The sequence below is a fragment of the Mastigoproctus giganteus genome, chromosome 6 (assembly GCF_048544385.1).
Source record: "Mastigoproctus giganteus isolate SK-2022 chromosome 6, ASM4854438v1, whole genome shotgun sequence".
Lineage (NCBI taxonomy): Eukaryota > Metazoa > Arthropoda > Arachnida > Uropygi > Thelyphonidae > Mastigoproctus > Mastigoproctus giganteus.
The window spans coordinates 181697387-181715187 of record NC_143580.1 but is presented as its reverse complement, the minus strand read 5'-3'; the positions used below and the strand labels follow the sequence as shown (position 1 = coordinate 181715187).

At 38.1% G+C, this 17801-nt stretch overlaps 1 protein-coding gene across 1 annotated transcript; it reads right to left on the bottom strand.

Moving 5' to 3' along the window:
- Positions 1-289: 289 nt before the first annotated feature.
- Positions 290-1209, bottom strand: LOC150084792 (uncharacterized). The gene has a single exon (XM_090375550.1). It carries the CDS (start codon positions 1094-1096, stop codon positions 626-628), a length of 471 nt encoding a protein of 156 aa, XP_090231676.1. The 5' UTR covers positions 1097-1209; the 3' UTR covers positions 290-625.
- Between the last annotated feature and the right edge of the window lie 16592 nt (positions 1210-17801).

The window sequence follows — 17801 nt, the reverse complement described above, 5'->3', positions numbered from 1 at the left end:
TTATTGAATTATTTACATATAAATTAAAATAAAATATACGAATAAATATAAAAGCACAGTGAATAAATGAATTTTGTTGATGATCATCCGGCAAACAAAGAAAAATACATGCACGTGTTTTTCTTTCAGTTGAAAAATTCAGTTAAAAATTCTTTGGAAAATGCAAAAATCGAGAACTTTTCTAAGCAGACTTAAAGCAAATGTTTCTTAATTCCTAATACTGAAAAATTATGAAGTCTTCGAAACTGCTATTAAATAACATTTCGAAATAAAAAATTTTAATCCTTACACTGGAATGTGTATGGTATTCGAGGACTGGCTGGCTAAAAGATAAGAGAAATTTGCTTACACAGTTACTTGAGAAGTTTGACCTGATTAGGACGAACCACAGGCACTAGTTTTTGAATATTTTAGTTCATAATCCTTCACAGTTTTTTTGGCAGAAAACACTGTCAGATAGTCACATTTTAATACCTTTCTTTAGAAATAGGTAACATTGAATGCCGAGATAAAAATATGAAAATAAATAAAACACACACAATGGGTGTTTCGTATTGAGGAACTAAATGTAGATTTGGATCAAAATATCCCTGAGATAAGTCTATGGCAGAAAAAGAATTCCTTCTTATTTCACCTCATTCGGTATCCGATCAGATTCACTAACATCAGCACATCCACATCGAGTGTGGTTAGTAAATACCAATTCTTCTATGGCAGCAACTCTTGATACTACGGTGTTGCTATAAAAATAAAGAACTACAGCTTCTTCTTCGACAGCAACGCAGCGATGGCGGGGAGAGTCGCAGCATCCGGCATCGTCGCCACAGCGATGTAGAATAGTGCAATGGGGTAAATACATTTTCGAGGCATCGGGATAAAAGTCGGCCACCTTAACTACGCGAGGAGATGGCAGTTTGCATCTGCCCTCGTTAAGAACTTTCAAGTTGTGTTCGAAAGCTTTCTTCATTAACTCTGCATCCAGGGCCCCGTCATCCAATCTATGAGTGAGCTGGCGATGAGGCCTAGAAAGCACGTGGGACAGCACCAACATGCCGACGAAGTATGCAAACAGGACTTGAGCCATCAGTACTCCCATGGTTGTAGTAAGGACTAAAATGGAATAGTAATAATAAATAACAGTTTCACAGATACGTTACAACACCCTGAGAAGTGGTAACCTCACCATATAACTAACTGCACCGTACTCAATCGAAAACATGTCACGTTTGACTGCAGTCCCTCTAACTCTTGCTTATATAAGTGCCAAAGCTCCGAGTTCCTGTTTCGGAGGCTACTATTGCAGTTACTTGTGGAAAGTTGGTGACGTAACCTCATCTCTGGACACCTCCTCCAAAAGCAACCAATTCCTCCATTCGCCCCTCCTCTCTGTACTCTCACCTACGTGTTGTGAATTCCAAACGACACGTTTTCCGCTGGTAGTTTCTATACGTCATTTTACGGAACTCCCATTGGCTAGTACCATATTTGTCCTTGGTGATACAACCGGTAGTTTGTAAAAAACGAAAGTATGAAAATGTTTGACCTCTCAACTTTTGAAGACTGAAAGATGGAGATAATTGTCATAAACCTAGCGTTAGTAATCTGGTTAACAGGCTGTCATTTTATCTTGTATTATCTCTCCCACAGCGAATGATAACTACATTTAATTTGCACCGTTCTGAACTTGTTGAATTCCCATGACTAAAGGAGTGAACGTGCCGTTAAGTACGTTTCAAAGTACACAACTCGCGCGATTATGAGACAGGAAAAACCCGAAATATTTACAAATTGTATTTTAATGTTTTAAAACATTGTTGAAGAAGTTAAAAAAACCTTTGATTCATTCTCAGGGCCGTACTTATGAACAGGCATATGAAACGTAGGCCTCAGACTTTACCATAGAGGGGGAACTAGCATGGCCTCTATAATCTCAAAATTTTAATGCGATTTATTTTTTAACGTCCTGACGGTGTATGAACCTCGTCTGGAATATGCCTTAATCTTTTCCACTGGCTATGAACATAAGAAAGCAGTTGACCAGCGCGACTTCCCAGTACAATATGTAGAAGTCAGGTGTAAAAGTGTTACGGACGCCACTAAATTGTGGAATTCCCCTTTAGTTCTTAATTCGTGCATTCTATAGCAGCAGCTTTATTGCCTGAAGGCCAGAGGTGCGAATAACGCATACCCAGGTCTCTCGAAATCTGTTCGTTATATGGAAATTTCATTCGTTCTACGGAAACTATTTTAATTGGAACACCCATAGATTTCAGAATCTATATAAGCTGAGATCCGCAAACTGTGAAATTTAGTTTAATTTAGCAGTTAATAATGCAGCGAAAATATGAATCTGAAACATCTAAACGAGAAAAAGATCAAATTCGAAATAAGTTCCTACAGTTCTTTTTATATTTCGCAGTATTTCAACGTTTCTGTTTAAACAGATCGGTAAAAATAATTTTTTTTTAAAAATTATATTTATGTGTGCAATTTTTTTTTTTTTTTTTTTTTTGGACTGTGGTAGGGGGGGCCGCAAGAACTTACGCCTCGGACCCCGAGAAGTGTAAGTACGGTCCTGTTCATTCATATACTCTTCTGTTTTAGAGTTAGAACGCCTGTGGTGCCATCCGGATTATACTATAAACAATATGTACATATCAATCAAATTCTGAAATCAGAGATATATATTTAAAAGTTAAGAAGTATCGTCAATTGATCGAAATAAATAATTTTAATTAAATTTAGTTTTAGATTTCCGATTGTAGATAAAAAAAGTGGGGGAAGGGGGGAACGATACATTGAAATTATAAAATATGTTTCCTTAAGTTCGATCAAGTGAGTGCAAAATAATGAATAATACACCATCACAAACACAGAAAAGGCAAGGCCAACTACTTACTTTTATGAACGATCTGGAAACATTTTTGGGGTCCACTGAGACAAACAATTTTAGAACCCTTTTTTCCATCACGGTCGTGTTAAAATGAAAGCCTGAAATCGACCACATCTAGACGCCAGCTGTCTGGGACAGCAAAATGACTACATGTCAAGGAGAAGTCTTGTCTGACCAATTTGATTGGATACTATGATATGGTCAAGGAATTGGATGCAAAAAATAATTTCGATATCATATACTTGGATTTCGGGAAAGCTTTTGATACCGTTGCACATGGAAGACTACTGTACAAATTGGAGCAGTATGGCATTAAGGTTGCTACAATAGATAAAAGGATGGTTGAGTGGGAGAAGACAGAGTGGTAGTCAATGGGTACTGCTCTACGTGGACTAATGTTATTAGTGGTGTCCCTCAGGATTCTGTGTTAGGCCCATTGTTGTTTTGTATATTTATCAATGATATTGATGAAGGTATATCAAGCTTAATGTCAAAGTTTGCAGATGATACAAAGGTTGGCAGGGTTGTTAATAACAATAATGACAGTATGCTGTTGCAACAGGATCTGGAAAAGTTGGCTAGATGGGCTGAGAACTGGCAACTGAAGTTTAACATTGGCAAATGCAACGTACTGCATATGGGTAGCAGTAATCCCAGAGAAATGTACCAACTATGTGGTGTTACACTCAGGGTAGTGAAGAATGAAAGAGACCTTGGGGTAACTGTGCAGTCAAGATGTGAAGCTTTCTGAGCAGTGTAGACAGGCGCCAGAGTAGGTCATGGGGTATTGTCAATGATATACAGGAATTTTGCGAGCAGAGATAAGGAGGTGATTATCCCCTTGTATAAACCAATGGTCAGGCCACATCTTGAGTACTGCGTACAGGTCTGGAAGTCTCATTTTAGGAAGGATGTAGAGTTGCTGGAACGAATACAGAGAAAGGCAACAAGACTGGTGAAGGAAACAACGGGGTGAAGAAAGGCTTAAGTGCTGCAAATTGTAGCTTCTGGAGACTAGGCTCCTGCGAGGCGATCTGATAGAGGTGTATAAGGTCTTGGATGGATTGAGCAGGCTTAATGCTGAGGGGATTCTTCCTCTTGCTCAGATTACAAACCTGAGGGGGTATAGATCCAAACTGCGGAAAGACATTTATCAAAGAGATGTGCGGAAGTTTGCCTTCAGCCAGCGGGCAGTTGATTGCTGGAACAAACTTCCATCTGTTGTTGTGGAAGTTGATAGCTTAAATAAATTAAAGGCAGAACTAGACAAACATTTGGTATGAATGGATCAGTGAAATGGGAAGTGTTTTTTTTTTTTGGCTGATGCTGTATAAGCTTGCTTTCTTGCATCATGTGCCTCTACTAATGCTAATATTCTTTTCATGTAAAGTAAAGGGCTTTTCTTGTTAATACCTGGGGGCTTAAAAGTCTTGGCACAGCTCTGCTCCATCATTATCTGATGTAAATTTAATTGTTGCTTTATAAAATGTTTTTAATGGCAAATATGTGGCATAGGTTGAATTTATTTTCATGATTTTTTATGGTAAACCCAAACACGAAAGATTATTAGAAGCTATAGTACTCTCGTAGCAGGTAGGAATTTAGAGTTGAGTATGCAGAAATTACCTGAAGTTATGCATTGCTTAAAGGCCATACATAGATTGGTATATTATTAGAGAAGGGGAGGGGGTGAAGACACTAAGAGCATGTTTTTTATTATTTAAGATTTAAGCTCTAAAATTTAAAATTCAGGTACGTTCGGAAGATATAGTAATATAGCATAATGCCTTTCACTTTTGGAATTTTCATAAAAAAATAAAAAAGTAAAATTAAAATGACTAAAGATACCTGGTCCCATATATCTTCTCCTTCTTTAATTAATACTTAAAGTTGCTAAATTGTTATAGGTGCTCCTAGGAAACTGTTTAAACCCACGATGACAAATGTAATGCGAATACGGCGCTAACAATCACAAAACGGAATTTGACAATCTGAGAATATCAAAAGGAAATTGGTTTGGTTACATAATGAAGCATGATTATCCGAAATGACTAAGTGAATTGGGTAATAAATAGTTTTATAAACTTACTATAAATGGCAACCGAGTTCACTATTTCCTTCCCCTCTCCTATTTTGTGGCTGCCCATCCCACAAGAAAGATGGACCTGATGGAAAGTGGTAATTTTATACCTTTTAGGAAAGGCCAAAGAAAAAGATAAAAGTTAGACGTAAATTAGGAAGCAGAATAGAAATTCAAAGTATTCTTAATTTAAAAAATAATAATAAATATATATATATATATATATATTGGATATAGATATCATTGGACGAAAATAATATATGCAGATATTAACAGAATCCGATTCATTCACAATGAGAAATTCCCACTCATGCTGGCAGCAGGGTAAGTCGCCACATCCACCTACCCACTTATCGGCCTTAACAAGGGGTAGGTGGATGAGGCGTCGTACCATGCCGCTAACATTAGTAGGGCGCCATCGCCGGAAGTATCAGATCCTTCATCATACCCATGTAAAATTTTTCGCAACAATCACTTCTTTAAACGAGCTAGTACACAGTTTGGATAATACTGAAAAAATTATATTTTATATATATTTTTCACAAATTATATATTTCGATTACATTAATTAAACAGAAGTAAACTTTAACCTATTTTGCTTATTGCTACTGTGTGCCTAACGATTTTAATCAGAGCCAGGACGAAGTATTTTGGAACTCGGGTGAGATGCTTCGGTACCGAACACTGAATTCTCTAAATGCACAAAGTTCTTAAAGGGTGTCAACTGATTATTAGTGTTCTGCTGATAAATACGGCTGAACCATGTTTTATTAAACAAATATAAACAATTATAAGAAATTGATCTCTGGTAAGAGTTGAGTTGATTTTGAAATGATTCATTTTGAAAAGATTATTTTTACTGCCCACGCCAATTTTATTTAATAGAAATATAAGACAAAGGGCCTGTCCAGCGTTTGGGAACCTGGGTTGCGAGAACTGATGCTGTGAAAAGTGACAGAAAGGAAGAGGAGGTGGAGGGTTCCTTGACTGGATTGAGCGATTTCCCTCCCCTTTTGTTGGTTTTTGGGGGCTTTTTAGTCCCGGGCCATGTACATTGCACTCACCCCGCTGCACTCTTCTCCAAAGACCTGCCGTGCTGCAAAACGTAATACGGTAAGGGAATACAGAAAATCAATTTGGGTTGCCGTATACTACACTTTCCGCGCTGCATTTTACAGCGGGAAAGTGTTTATATTCAAAATTGCAGAGTCAGCATCACATGGCCCACACAAACAGCGAAATAAAATACTGTTAGTTTTAGAGTAATAACGTATCAATTTAAACGTTGGTTAAATGCAGTATCTCTCTAGAGTTTGGGAACCGATCATGCAGAAGACAATAATAATAAAAAAGAGACCATTGCTTTTTCTGTATAAAAGAGTTTTTAAATTTTCAGAACTAAAAACAGATAGTATAAAGAGGAGTTTACATATTACTTCTTCAACAGTGGTGGGGAGATAGGACTGACTCGATTCTCAGCTCAGAAATTCCCACCTCTCTCTCTCTCACACGCACACACAAACATTGAAAAGTGCAGCAATGTTTTTGTTATGGCGCAACAAGTGAAGGGTTGACACGTTGAGCTCTCAAGAACAGTCTATATTCGTCACTATTTGTGTGAGTGTGATTATTTCCGCTTTTATAATCGCTGTAGTTCCCTATTCTACGGATGCACCGGAAGACTAATTGTAGAAACTAAAACCGTGAAACGATTAGGAATAACCTGAATGGATGAGGTCAGACTTTTACGTTTCAGTTCATTACTCTGGTAATTCCCAACTTGCTGGGTATAATGACCAGTCATTAAACGTTGTCTGGTGTATTGATTTTATTAACACAGTTCACTAGATCACACACAAGAGTCATTGCTATTCGCTGATCAAATGGGCAGAGCTCTCACACACATATATACACAGTGAAATTGAAAAAAAAAAAAAAAAAAAAAACATGCCCCAGCCCTCGATTTCCAAAGTGGATACCGTAATTGTCTTAAAGAACGAAGGAAAACGTCACAATTCGGCTAAAAGATGCTTCCATTTCGATGGCGTAATTACTGCATAGCGCAGTCAAGCAATGCGGAGAGTGTGGATTGAGCAGCCAAAGAAGTGAGTACGGGCCGAAATCGGAGTTTGATCGCCGTAACTTTAGACCGGAAACCGTGTACTGTCTATTGTACAATAATCTATTATACATTATTTAAAGCCGTTCTTAGTTTGATCAAACCAAGAACGGATCTATAAGTTTTATCACAGCATCGAGTTTGCATCTACAAAGACATCGTTTTAAAGGTCTTGACGAAGAATAGAATGTTATTAAACAGAATTAAATTAATTTTTAATTATGAAATTACATAATTAGTTCAATAATCACTTTTGTTTCCAAGTTGTTTAATTCGTCCACATCACTGTTGTGGAGAAATAGCAGATCTCCATCCATATTATTATTTTTATATTATCACATTATCTCCATAATTATCATAAGCAGTTCAGCAGTACGTGGCATAGTGGGAGACTTGGTGGACAAACGAGTTTTGAAGGTACGGCCATTTCTTCGTGTGTATGATCAAATCGAAGTGCGCACAGCTTTTTTTTTTTTTTTTTTTTTTTTTTTTGACTGTTTTTACAAACTAATTAAGGAAGTGGTATAAATAAGAATACTTACCCGGAAACAGAGATCGCAGATTGCGGTAAATGAATTAACTGCTGATCGTTATGTTGTACTTTCCAAGCTGTCTCTTACGGCCATTTATAAATTTAAGAAATTTATAAATTTATTTGCTATAAATAAATTTTGGTAATATGGGTTAGAACCATGGTCAGCTCAGACGTGCGTTCTACTGCACCCTCAGCTAAGACGTTCTCCTTTATGATGACCTTCGTTCCTTTCTTGGTCAAAATTCTTCAAATTCTGGCCGAGATAGTAGTCAAAGAGGGCTGCTGACCACAGGTTTTTCTAACATTTTTCAAAATTATTATCAGAAGAAAGACGTACGAGTAGCAGAGTAGCCGTCGACCGTGCGGCCACGCATTTTCATTCTCCGCGTTTAGTGCTAAAAAATATAGTGTTAATAACTGTGTACCATGATGAATCCAATACCAGAAGACTCTGTTTAGTATTTGCGACCCATTGATGGAGCTGTCGTATGACAGGTAAATTTTTATTGTCATTTTTTCGTCTCATATATGGGCTCACATCTGGTGAGTATGGGCTTGGCACACCCAGGGTCCTCAGCTGGATATCATCATTCTTCTCTTTCTTGGTGATTTCCTTCTACTTCTCTCTCTCTCTCTCTCTCACACACACACACACACACACAGGGTAACTAAAATTTTTTTTTTGGCTGGTGCAGCATAAGCCTCAGGCTTCCTTGCACAATATGGCTAATAATAATAATAATAATAATAATAATCATAACTACGGTATTTCGAAGTTGACCCAATTGTGTAAGTAGAAGCCTCACCAGGTCAAGGTTGCCACACAATAGGCCTGATTAATTCCCTTGATCATTAAGTGCGTTAAATTCCATAATGGCCTTCTCCCTAGCGCCAGCGGCCTAAAGTCTGTAATTAAATCTGCTGAAAGTCGTCTTGAAAGTAACTCCTCTTCTGAGCTTAACTGAAAAGTCAGTTGAAAGCAGCATATTCAAAGTTCACTACAGTAAAATTTGTCGGAGTTCAAATATGCTAAGCCCTACCCAGAAGAATACCATGTGCGTCGGAAAAACCACGTGGCCAGTGTCAAAAGCCTATTTCTCTCACTGTGCAGTGTGTCAGCTGCTCACTTAGTAGCCTAGGGGCTTGCTGCGTAAATAATCTCTCAAAATTGTCAGCTTCTAAGCGAAAATCGTACCTGTGCCAAGCGTGTGCAAAACACCTGTACATAAGAAGGTACCATCAAATAAACGGGCGAAAGGAAAGGAAAGGAAACGCAACCTAATAATTCCACTAACATAGATAAAGCGAAGCCTCTTTTGGTAACCAACGCTGGCAACAGTTTTGTCAGTCTGCAGAGTCTTATACAGCTCACCGAACTGTAGCTGTCAATGAAATTGAATCTGCATGTGAGGTGCCACCCAGCGTCGAAGATTCTATGTATGGCGACGTACTATTAGCTCGTAAAACAGACGACCTGATGCCGGCGAAAACACCCGGACATAATGAGAATGACAAAATAGCCGGCGAACACAGCCAACCTGCCGTGTCTACACTAATATCTGGAATGAATTTTGATATCGGGATACAGCCTCACGTGAATGGGAATTACGATGCTAATGTCAATGGCAATGTTACCGCCTCCATTAAGCCAGTTACGTTCCGAGCGCAACTCTACAGAAATCAATGCAGACGGCGGCATACTAGTGATAGTAACGTGTATGTCAGCCAACATTATAATGAAACCCTGACTGATACTGCTTCTAACAGTGGAAATACTATTGTAAGTGTAAATTTAAATGAATACAACCAAATAAATAACAGCGCGAGTCTAGACGCCCCAATTGAAATATCAAACTTGGCTGCGGAACTTTGCCTAGGGACCAAAGAAAAAGCTGAGTACCAACAACCAGATAATACTACATTCTTCCGCCTAGACGACCAAAAACTAGAACTCATCGCGAACGAAATAAGGCATCTAATAATCAACACTCTAGACCAGGGGTGGGCAACTTTTTTCGTCAGCGGGCCGAATGAAATTTTCGTATCATGATGCGGGCCGAACGAAATTTTCGCATCATGATGCGGGCCGGAATAGATTGAACGATTTAATAAAAAAAAAATCAGAACCTAAAAAATGTTATATTACTTGAATTACCAAATTATTAATGTATTTTTAAAAAAATATCTGAATGTCCAATTATCATTGAAAATGCGGCATTCGGCATCAATTTTTCTTTTTTTTTTTTAATTGGCTCATTTTATGGGCTATAAATTATATTAAATTAAAAATTGTAATAATTAGAAAAGGCATAAAACATAAAATATCTCGCACCAATATTATTTTTTTCAATAAGAAGTCAAACCCAAAGGAACTTCGTTCGATCGATGCTACAATAATAATCAGGAAATAACTCTTTGACGCTGCGTAGAATCACTTGGTTACTGTTGTACTGGCCGCGATTCCCGATTGAACCGAATTAAGCCGAACGTTTACGCGAGTGTAGTCAGGTATGGATTTTCTATATTTATGCATTTACCGAGGGGGCCGGATTCAACATCGTCGCGGGCCGGATGTGGCCCGCGGGCCGACTGTTGCCCGCCCCTGCTCTAGACAGTCCACTAATGTCTCTAGTCAAAGCCAAATTATTAAGACTCTCTGAAGATCACGACAATCAGGGTACGATGGGGAATACCCCCAGGGTCAATTCACACACATCATATCGTCACGTAATGGTCATGATATAAAGGTACCCAAAACCGTCAACACATGACGAGTTGTGTTCAACCAGTTCCAGAAGCTAGTGTTATCAACCGTATAATTCCTTCGCTAGAAATTGAAACTCAGAATTGGCAGCATTCTAATCTATCAGTACCTCATGAGGATGAACTTAGCACAAGCAATTCATGTCATGCAACGGAGAAGCTAAGTCTCACACCTGCATCGAGCGACTGCTGTGTGAATAATATCATTTTTCCCACATCAAATAACCCCAATGCGGTAGGTCCTAAGGCCAGATATCTCAACACAAACCAACCAACTGAGTTTCAGAGAGACCACTTAACTCATATGGGAAAATGCATCGACAGATCCACAACAAATAATCCAGTGGCAAATTGCCTTAATGAAGACGTTACTGAGTGGCCGTATCAAGAAGCTAATACTTCATATACCAGTCTGCCGGATTGCCCGCCAATCCAGAATGCTATACACTGTCTCAGTAGCTTATACCGAATAGACTGAATAACAAATCATATGGGAACAGAAATGAAATTTTCTTCAAAAGAAAAGTTGTTCAAAGACCTCCCGTCCCCTCCTACTCATCTAGTCGTAGCGGATACAGCCGAAACAACTCCATCTTGGCAGCTGGTACACAATACCCTACCAATAACAATTGCAGTAGATTGTCAGGTGCATCATTCTCCTCTCGAATAAAACCCATGATCACAAGACCCATCCAACAATCTAAAGCCATCTTTGTTTCCCGAGTCGACCCTCAGACTACTCCAGACCAAATTGTGTCTGAATGCTTACAACTTATAAATATAACTGTAAGAGTCACCCTACTGAGGAGAGCAGCCACATATGCGTCGTTCAAAATTGAGTGTGATGAAAAGATATTAATAATGTTGCCGCCACTTCCTTCTGGCCAGTGGGAGCTCTCATCAGGCTTTTTTATCACAACGGCCAGCCGAGATTAAAACTACCTCGCTATGTATATCCCAGTAAGTCAACCACAAACTCACAAAAAAAAAAAATATATATATATATATTATTTTAGGGTTGCCCGTATTTGTGTCTGGAAATTGCGTATGTTTTATGGTCGATTTGCCTGTTTTGCTAGACGAAAAAACCCCAGTTATTGGGGAGAAAAACCTTGCTACCTACGCCTGTGACCGACTAACTCAGCCAAGGAGTGAAAAAAGCCCATTAAAGTTCCTCGCGTCATCGACGGGATTCGAACCCAGGCCTTTTCCACCCGGTGTGGAGAGGACGGTGACGATACCACTGTGCTACCTGCGCAGACACCACAAACTCACAAGTATGACGCCAAAGGAAGGAAACCAGACCATCGCAGAATATACGCACCCCGTCAGTTACACAGGATACTGAACCTCTACCGGATCGCCAGTCAGATGTCAATCGAATTTCTACAATAGTCACTACCCGACACATGATACAAAGTAAGACTATACCCCGTAGAAGACCTACTAGGATACAGATAAAACCATTATCCATAGGGAAGATTTTTTATCAGAATGTTAGGAGCATACAAGTTGATCAGTGGATGTGATGTTAAGATGAACTTTTTGTATTACAGTTGCCAGGACTCTACACAGAAATGTAGTGATGAGTAATGCAGTTTATATTTCATCTTTTCGTGTATATTTAACCTTTCTTGTATATTTTAGACATTCTTTTATTCACATTTTATGGTAATCCCCTGGCATTTTCTGCCGTGAAGGGAATTTGTCACTTACCAATGTACACCTATATTTTAAATTTGGTAGGACAAATAAAGATTTATTTAATTTACTCCAGCAACAGCAATCACACAACGGCTTTAACGTTGCATGATTCATAGAACGTACTGTACCGCCAGTCTTTCCTTCATTATTGATAACACGTCTGTGATAGTTATTACTCGACTAGTTCTTGACAGTGCTTATTAAATTGATGACATTTGGCCGGAGAGAAACGGTGCTGATGTTTATGTTCACCTACATTTCTGATTCAAGACATGCTTAGCAATTTTACAGAAAGAAAATGGCTTTGTTGTCTTCTGATTCCATTTCATAAAACAGATTTCTTACTTAAGAAGACAATGTTCCGTTATTATTTATACACGGTGTTTCATAACTGAGGGTTATTTTCACGATCGATTAATGTTATGATGAATGTTAAAAAGTGATCACAATCAATGTTAAAATATAATGAAATAATAAATAAGAATGAACAGAAACACGCCTAGTAAAATGTTTATTCATGCTAAGTGTTTGCTTACACAAAACTACGTAATAATACTATCCTATAGTACAGTATACATAATTCTTGAAGTGTCCTTCCGCCCGTCTGTCCCCCGTTCTATTTTAAAAATAGTTTTAAAAATAGTTTTATATTTTAAAACTATTTTAAAAATAGTTTTAAAATATAAAACCAAAAGACACTAAACTACAAAAAAATAATAATAAAACAACATTAAAAAAATGCATTCAGCTCACAACTTTTAATTTTACATACATTTTCGTGCTTTGATTGTAGCAAATACTTTGATTAAATCGTCAATATCAATGCTCTGTGAAGTATCATTTTCTACAGCAATTATTGCAAAGTCACTTAGTCTTTCTTGAAGCACTGTAGATCTTAAATACTTTTTAATGACCTTTAATTTAGAAAAAGACCTTTCACCAGTTGAAACAGAAACTGGAAGAGTCAAAAAATTCTCAGTGCTATCGCAATATTAACTGCATTTATTATATTATTGTTACATATCATTTTAAGAAACTCCTTTGGATCGTCACTACTGATATTTAATGCTTTTAATGATTTCAGCTCTTCAAAAAGTTTTTTGTCGTTTATATCACTTTCACATGTAGAAGGACTATCAATTTTATATGTAAATTACTGCAATGCATTTTAAGGTTTTCATCATTTAAATCAGAAAAAAAATAGTAAGAAGTTTAAACACGCATCTATATCTGCTAACATGTCAAATCTAGTTCATATTGAATTTATTGCTATATCTAAAAGTGTAAAATAAAAGTCCAGCTTATATTTTAATTTTCGGTCTGTGATTGGGTCGTCTGGCGACTCATAGTCAAATTAATTTTTTGAGCATCTTGTTCTCAAAGCTGCCGCTGCAGGAAATTTGGTTTCCAATTCAAGTCATTCGATGACGAGAAAGCCTCAGAAATACAGTTTACAAAATATTTGACAGACCTTTTAATTTCAAAATACTGTACTGTATTTTATCAAATTGTTCAAGGCTTCTGTACATTCTGTAATATTTATTTTAGAATTTTGCAACACCTTAATAACAACGTTGACTTTATTTAGAATATTATACCATACGATAACGATATAACAAATTTAAAAGAACGAATCTTAGTGGCAAGAGTTTGAGCACGATTTTTAGTATTTATGTCAGATATTAATTGTAAAAATGTGTCATAAATTTCACCACGTTGAAATCTTAATGGCGTAACTGCTTTTATTCTACTTTCCCAACGCGTATCGCTCACGGATTTTAATGTGAATTTTGGAACATTTTCCGTTAATTTTTCTCATCTGAATGAGGAAGAAGAAAAAAAAGTGTATAACTCTTGCACAATATCGAAAAATTGAACAATATCAAACGTGACTTTTGCTGCATCATTAATACTAAATTTAAAGTATGAGAATTATATGGTATGTAATGGTATGTTTAAAGTATGAGGCTGAAATGTGAGCCCAACGTCCCAGGTGAGGCCAAGATCAGTATGAGAGGTCACCTTTTGCACCGGTTCCCCACTAACAAAGATTTGGATATCATTTTTGACTTTCTTCTTGGTTATCGTCAGTTGTGCTGATTTGGAAGGGCTCAGATGCAGCCCTATTGCGGCAAGATAACTTTCCAAGCTCAATATCTGCCTAGAAGCTTGTGGTGAAGTTAATGTTGCCGATGTATCTCAAAATCTTTTATGCCGGACTTTTCTACGTAATCTGTGACCTTTCATTGAAAATAATAATAATAAACAAAATGATCGTAAAATCACCTCTCATTAAAAATCTCAAGTAATCCCTCAACACGCTCTCACGAAACCCAGTTTCCAAACCTATTACTGTATCTGGGATTTATCTAGCATTCAATAGGTGTATTGGTTTACAGTGATTCTTGTCTAGCGGCATCATGGGGGTTCCCCAACTCTGCGCGTCAATTGGTTTGTGTGACATTTCTATAGAAAATTAATAATATAGCTGAAGAAGGTTCTGCACAGTACTAATAAAAAAGAAAAAAAAAAAAAAAAAAAAAAAACAGCTGAGGAAGTGTTTAAATTACAAAATTCTGTACCAGGTATATAATGTGCCCTGCCGATAGCATATTTAACGCGTTTTACATTTAAGAGTCATCGCAGGCGTTAAAAACGTTTTAATTATTATTATCATTATTATTATTATTGTTGTTGCTTTTATATTATTTCTCCCTGATTGGGGGATTCCACTCCGTGACGGGTACTGCTACCAAGTACACAGGGTGGTTGTAATGTCTGGTGTTACTGTTGGTCGAGGAAATCTCTGACGATCCTACAGGTGTTCAGGATTGCGACTTTCTGGAGTTCCTTGTAGGTGTTCTCTGGGAGCCCTATTGCTGCTAGGCTGCTATGTAGAGTCTTTGGCACCGGTGGTTGACGCGATGATCGGGATAGTCGTTACTTCTTGCATATGCCACATCTCCTTGACTTCTTGTCTCAGGTTTGTGTACTTCTTAATTTTTTCCTCATGGGTTTTCTGGACATTGCTAGTGTTGGGCACCGCTATGTCCATCAGGTAGGTAGCCTTTTCCATCTTGTCCACAAGGGTTATGTCCCGTCTGTTGTGCGGGATGGTCTTATCCGTTATTATGGCGCTGTCCCAGTACAGCTTGTGGGTTCGGGTCTTTAGTACTGCCTGAGGTTCGTACTTGTAGTATGGTACACTTTCTTTGGTCAATTGGTATTTCCTCGCTAGCTTCTGATATATTATCCTGGCTACCTGGTCGTGTCTATGAGTGTACTCAGTCTGAGTGATCACCTTGCAACCCGCGGTGATGTGTTCGATCGTTTCTGAGGCCAGGTAGCATCGTCGACATGTGTCATCTGGCATTCCGGGCTCCTTTGCGATGCATTTTCTGTAGTTTCTGGTGTTGATTACCTGGTCTTGGATGACCAGCATAAATCCTTCAGTCTCGGGGAAAGAGCGTCCCGCTTGTGAGCCATGCATGGGAAGCAATGTTATCGATATGATCTTGATGGAGGTCATTGTAGTGTCTGCCATGGAGTGTCTTCTTTGCCCATCTTTCTAACTTCGTTTCTTGTGCCGTCTGAGTGGGTGGGGGTTTCCTCGCTTAGGTTGAGTTGGGTATACCACTTATCTATCTTCCTTATGGCCTGGTGGAGTGGTGCTGTGTTGTTCTCGAAGTAATCCTTCAGGTTAACTATTGCTGTTTTCTGTTGCTCTATCAGGTCTATCAGGCCCCTTCCGCCCCTCTTTCCGAGCTATTGTTAGTCTCTCCACTGCTGACTTCGGGTGGTGTTGGTGGCTCTTGGTTATTATTATTATTATTAGCCATTTGGTGCAAGGAAGCCCGAGGCTTATGCTACACCAGCCAAAAAAAAAAAAATTCTGAATTACCCCGAGAGAGAGAGAGAGAGAGAGAGAGAGAGAGAGAGAGAGAGAGAGAGAGAGAGAGAGAGAGAGAGAGAGAGAGAGAGAGAGAAGGGAATCCCCAAGAAAAAGAAGAATGATGATATCCAGCTAAGGACCAAGCCCATACTCACCAGATGTGAGTCCCTGGGGTTTTCAGATATTAATACAATTCATGGATAATAATATAACAATATTTTTATTTTATTAATAATAATTACATATTGGTTACTGAAAGTATTGGTCTGTGATGACTAAAGTCTGACATATAATTTTTACATTGAAGAGATTTTAGTTCGCGACTAAATACTGTACACAAACATAGGCCTAATTACTCTAATGAGTGCAACGAACAATTGTACAGAGAAATAGAATGGGCCAGTAAATCAGATTGTGTTATAATGGGAGATTTTAACTTCCCAGATATTTACTGGAACTTGTGGGTTGGTCACTCGCACGCTAGAAAGACTTTCGTGGATTTATTGGATGATTGTTTTCTGCAGCAGCATGTTCGAGAGGCAACCACAGAGGGTAATACTCTTGATTTGGTTATCAGAAGTGATTATTCATGCATTAAGAATTTGCAGATAAAGGAACCACTAGGTGGCAGTGATCAGTGTACTGATGTGGGATTTACTTAAAGATATAATTACAATCAGGGGTAAAGGGAAGGGTTTTTGCTTCGGTAAAGGTGACTACAGAGGTCTCAGACAGTTTTTAAATTCTGTACAGTGGGATCAACTGATGATGTTACCAACAGCATATTCTAAGTGAGAAGCATTCAAGGAATTAATCATGAAAGCTACTAGGGTTTTCATACCGATTAAGAAATACTGTTCAAGGTTTAGGCCTAAATGGATGTCAGATGAAATAATGAGACATGTGGCAGAGAAGAAAAATGCATGGAATGCATATAAATTATCAGGCGACACAGAAGCCTATGGCAGATATAAGGTAGTCTCTAATCAAGTCACAAAGGAGATAAGGCAAGTGAAGGCAGATTACGAGAAATCTTTGGCAAAGGATGTTAAGAAAAACAGCAAGGGCTTTACTCATATAAACTCTAAAAGGAAGGGGATTAATCAGATTGGTCCACTCAATATCGATGGTTCGACTGTTGATGATCCTGCTTAAATTGCTAACAACCTGAATGAGTATTTTGCATCTACATTCGCATATGAGGAGTTATTAAGGGAGGAAAATGCCAGATGTTTATCAAACTGTAAGAAGGTGTTTAATGATTTTGTAATAACTGAGAGCAAAGTGGAAGAGAAATTGTTGAAGTTAAACATAAGAAAGGCACCTGAGGTGGATGAGATCTATCCAGTTATATTAAAGGAGGCGACAAAATAACTAAGCAAACCCATAATTATGAGAGAATCCTTGGACTCATGGAAAGTCCCCACGGACTGGAGATGTGCAAATGTATCCTCAATTCACAAAGGGGGATCTAAGGGTGATAAGAGTAATTACAGACCAATTAGTTTAACTTCTGTTCCGGGTAAAATAATGGAGTCACTGGTTAATGATGCATTGCAGGATCATCTAGACGAGACTGCAGCAATAATTCATTGCTGCAGTCTCGTCTCCATGATGTTTCCCCAGAGAAACATCATGGATTTGTTAAGGGAAAGTCTTGTCTAATAAATTTGATTGGATACTGTGATGTGGTTACAAAGGAATTAGATGCAAAAATAATTTTGATATCATATACTTGGATATCAGGAAAGTTTGTGACACTGTTGCGCACGGAAGATTGCTGTACAAATTGGAGCAGTATGGTATTAAGGGTAA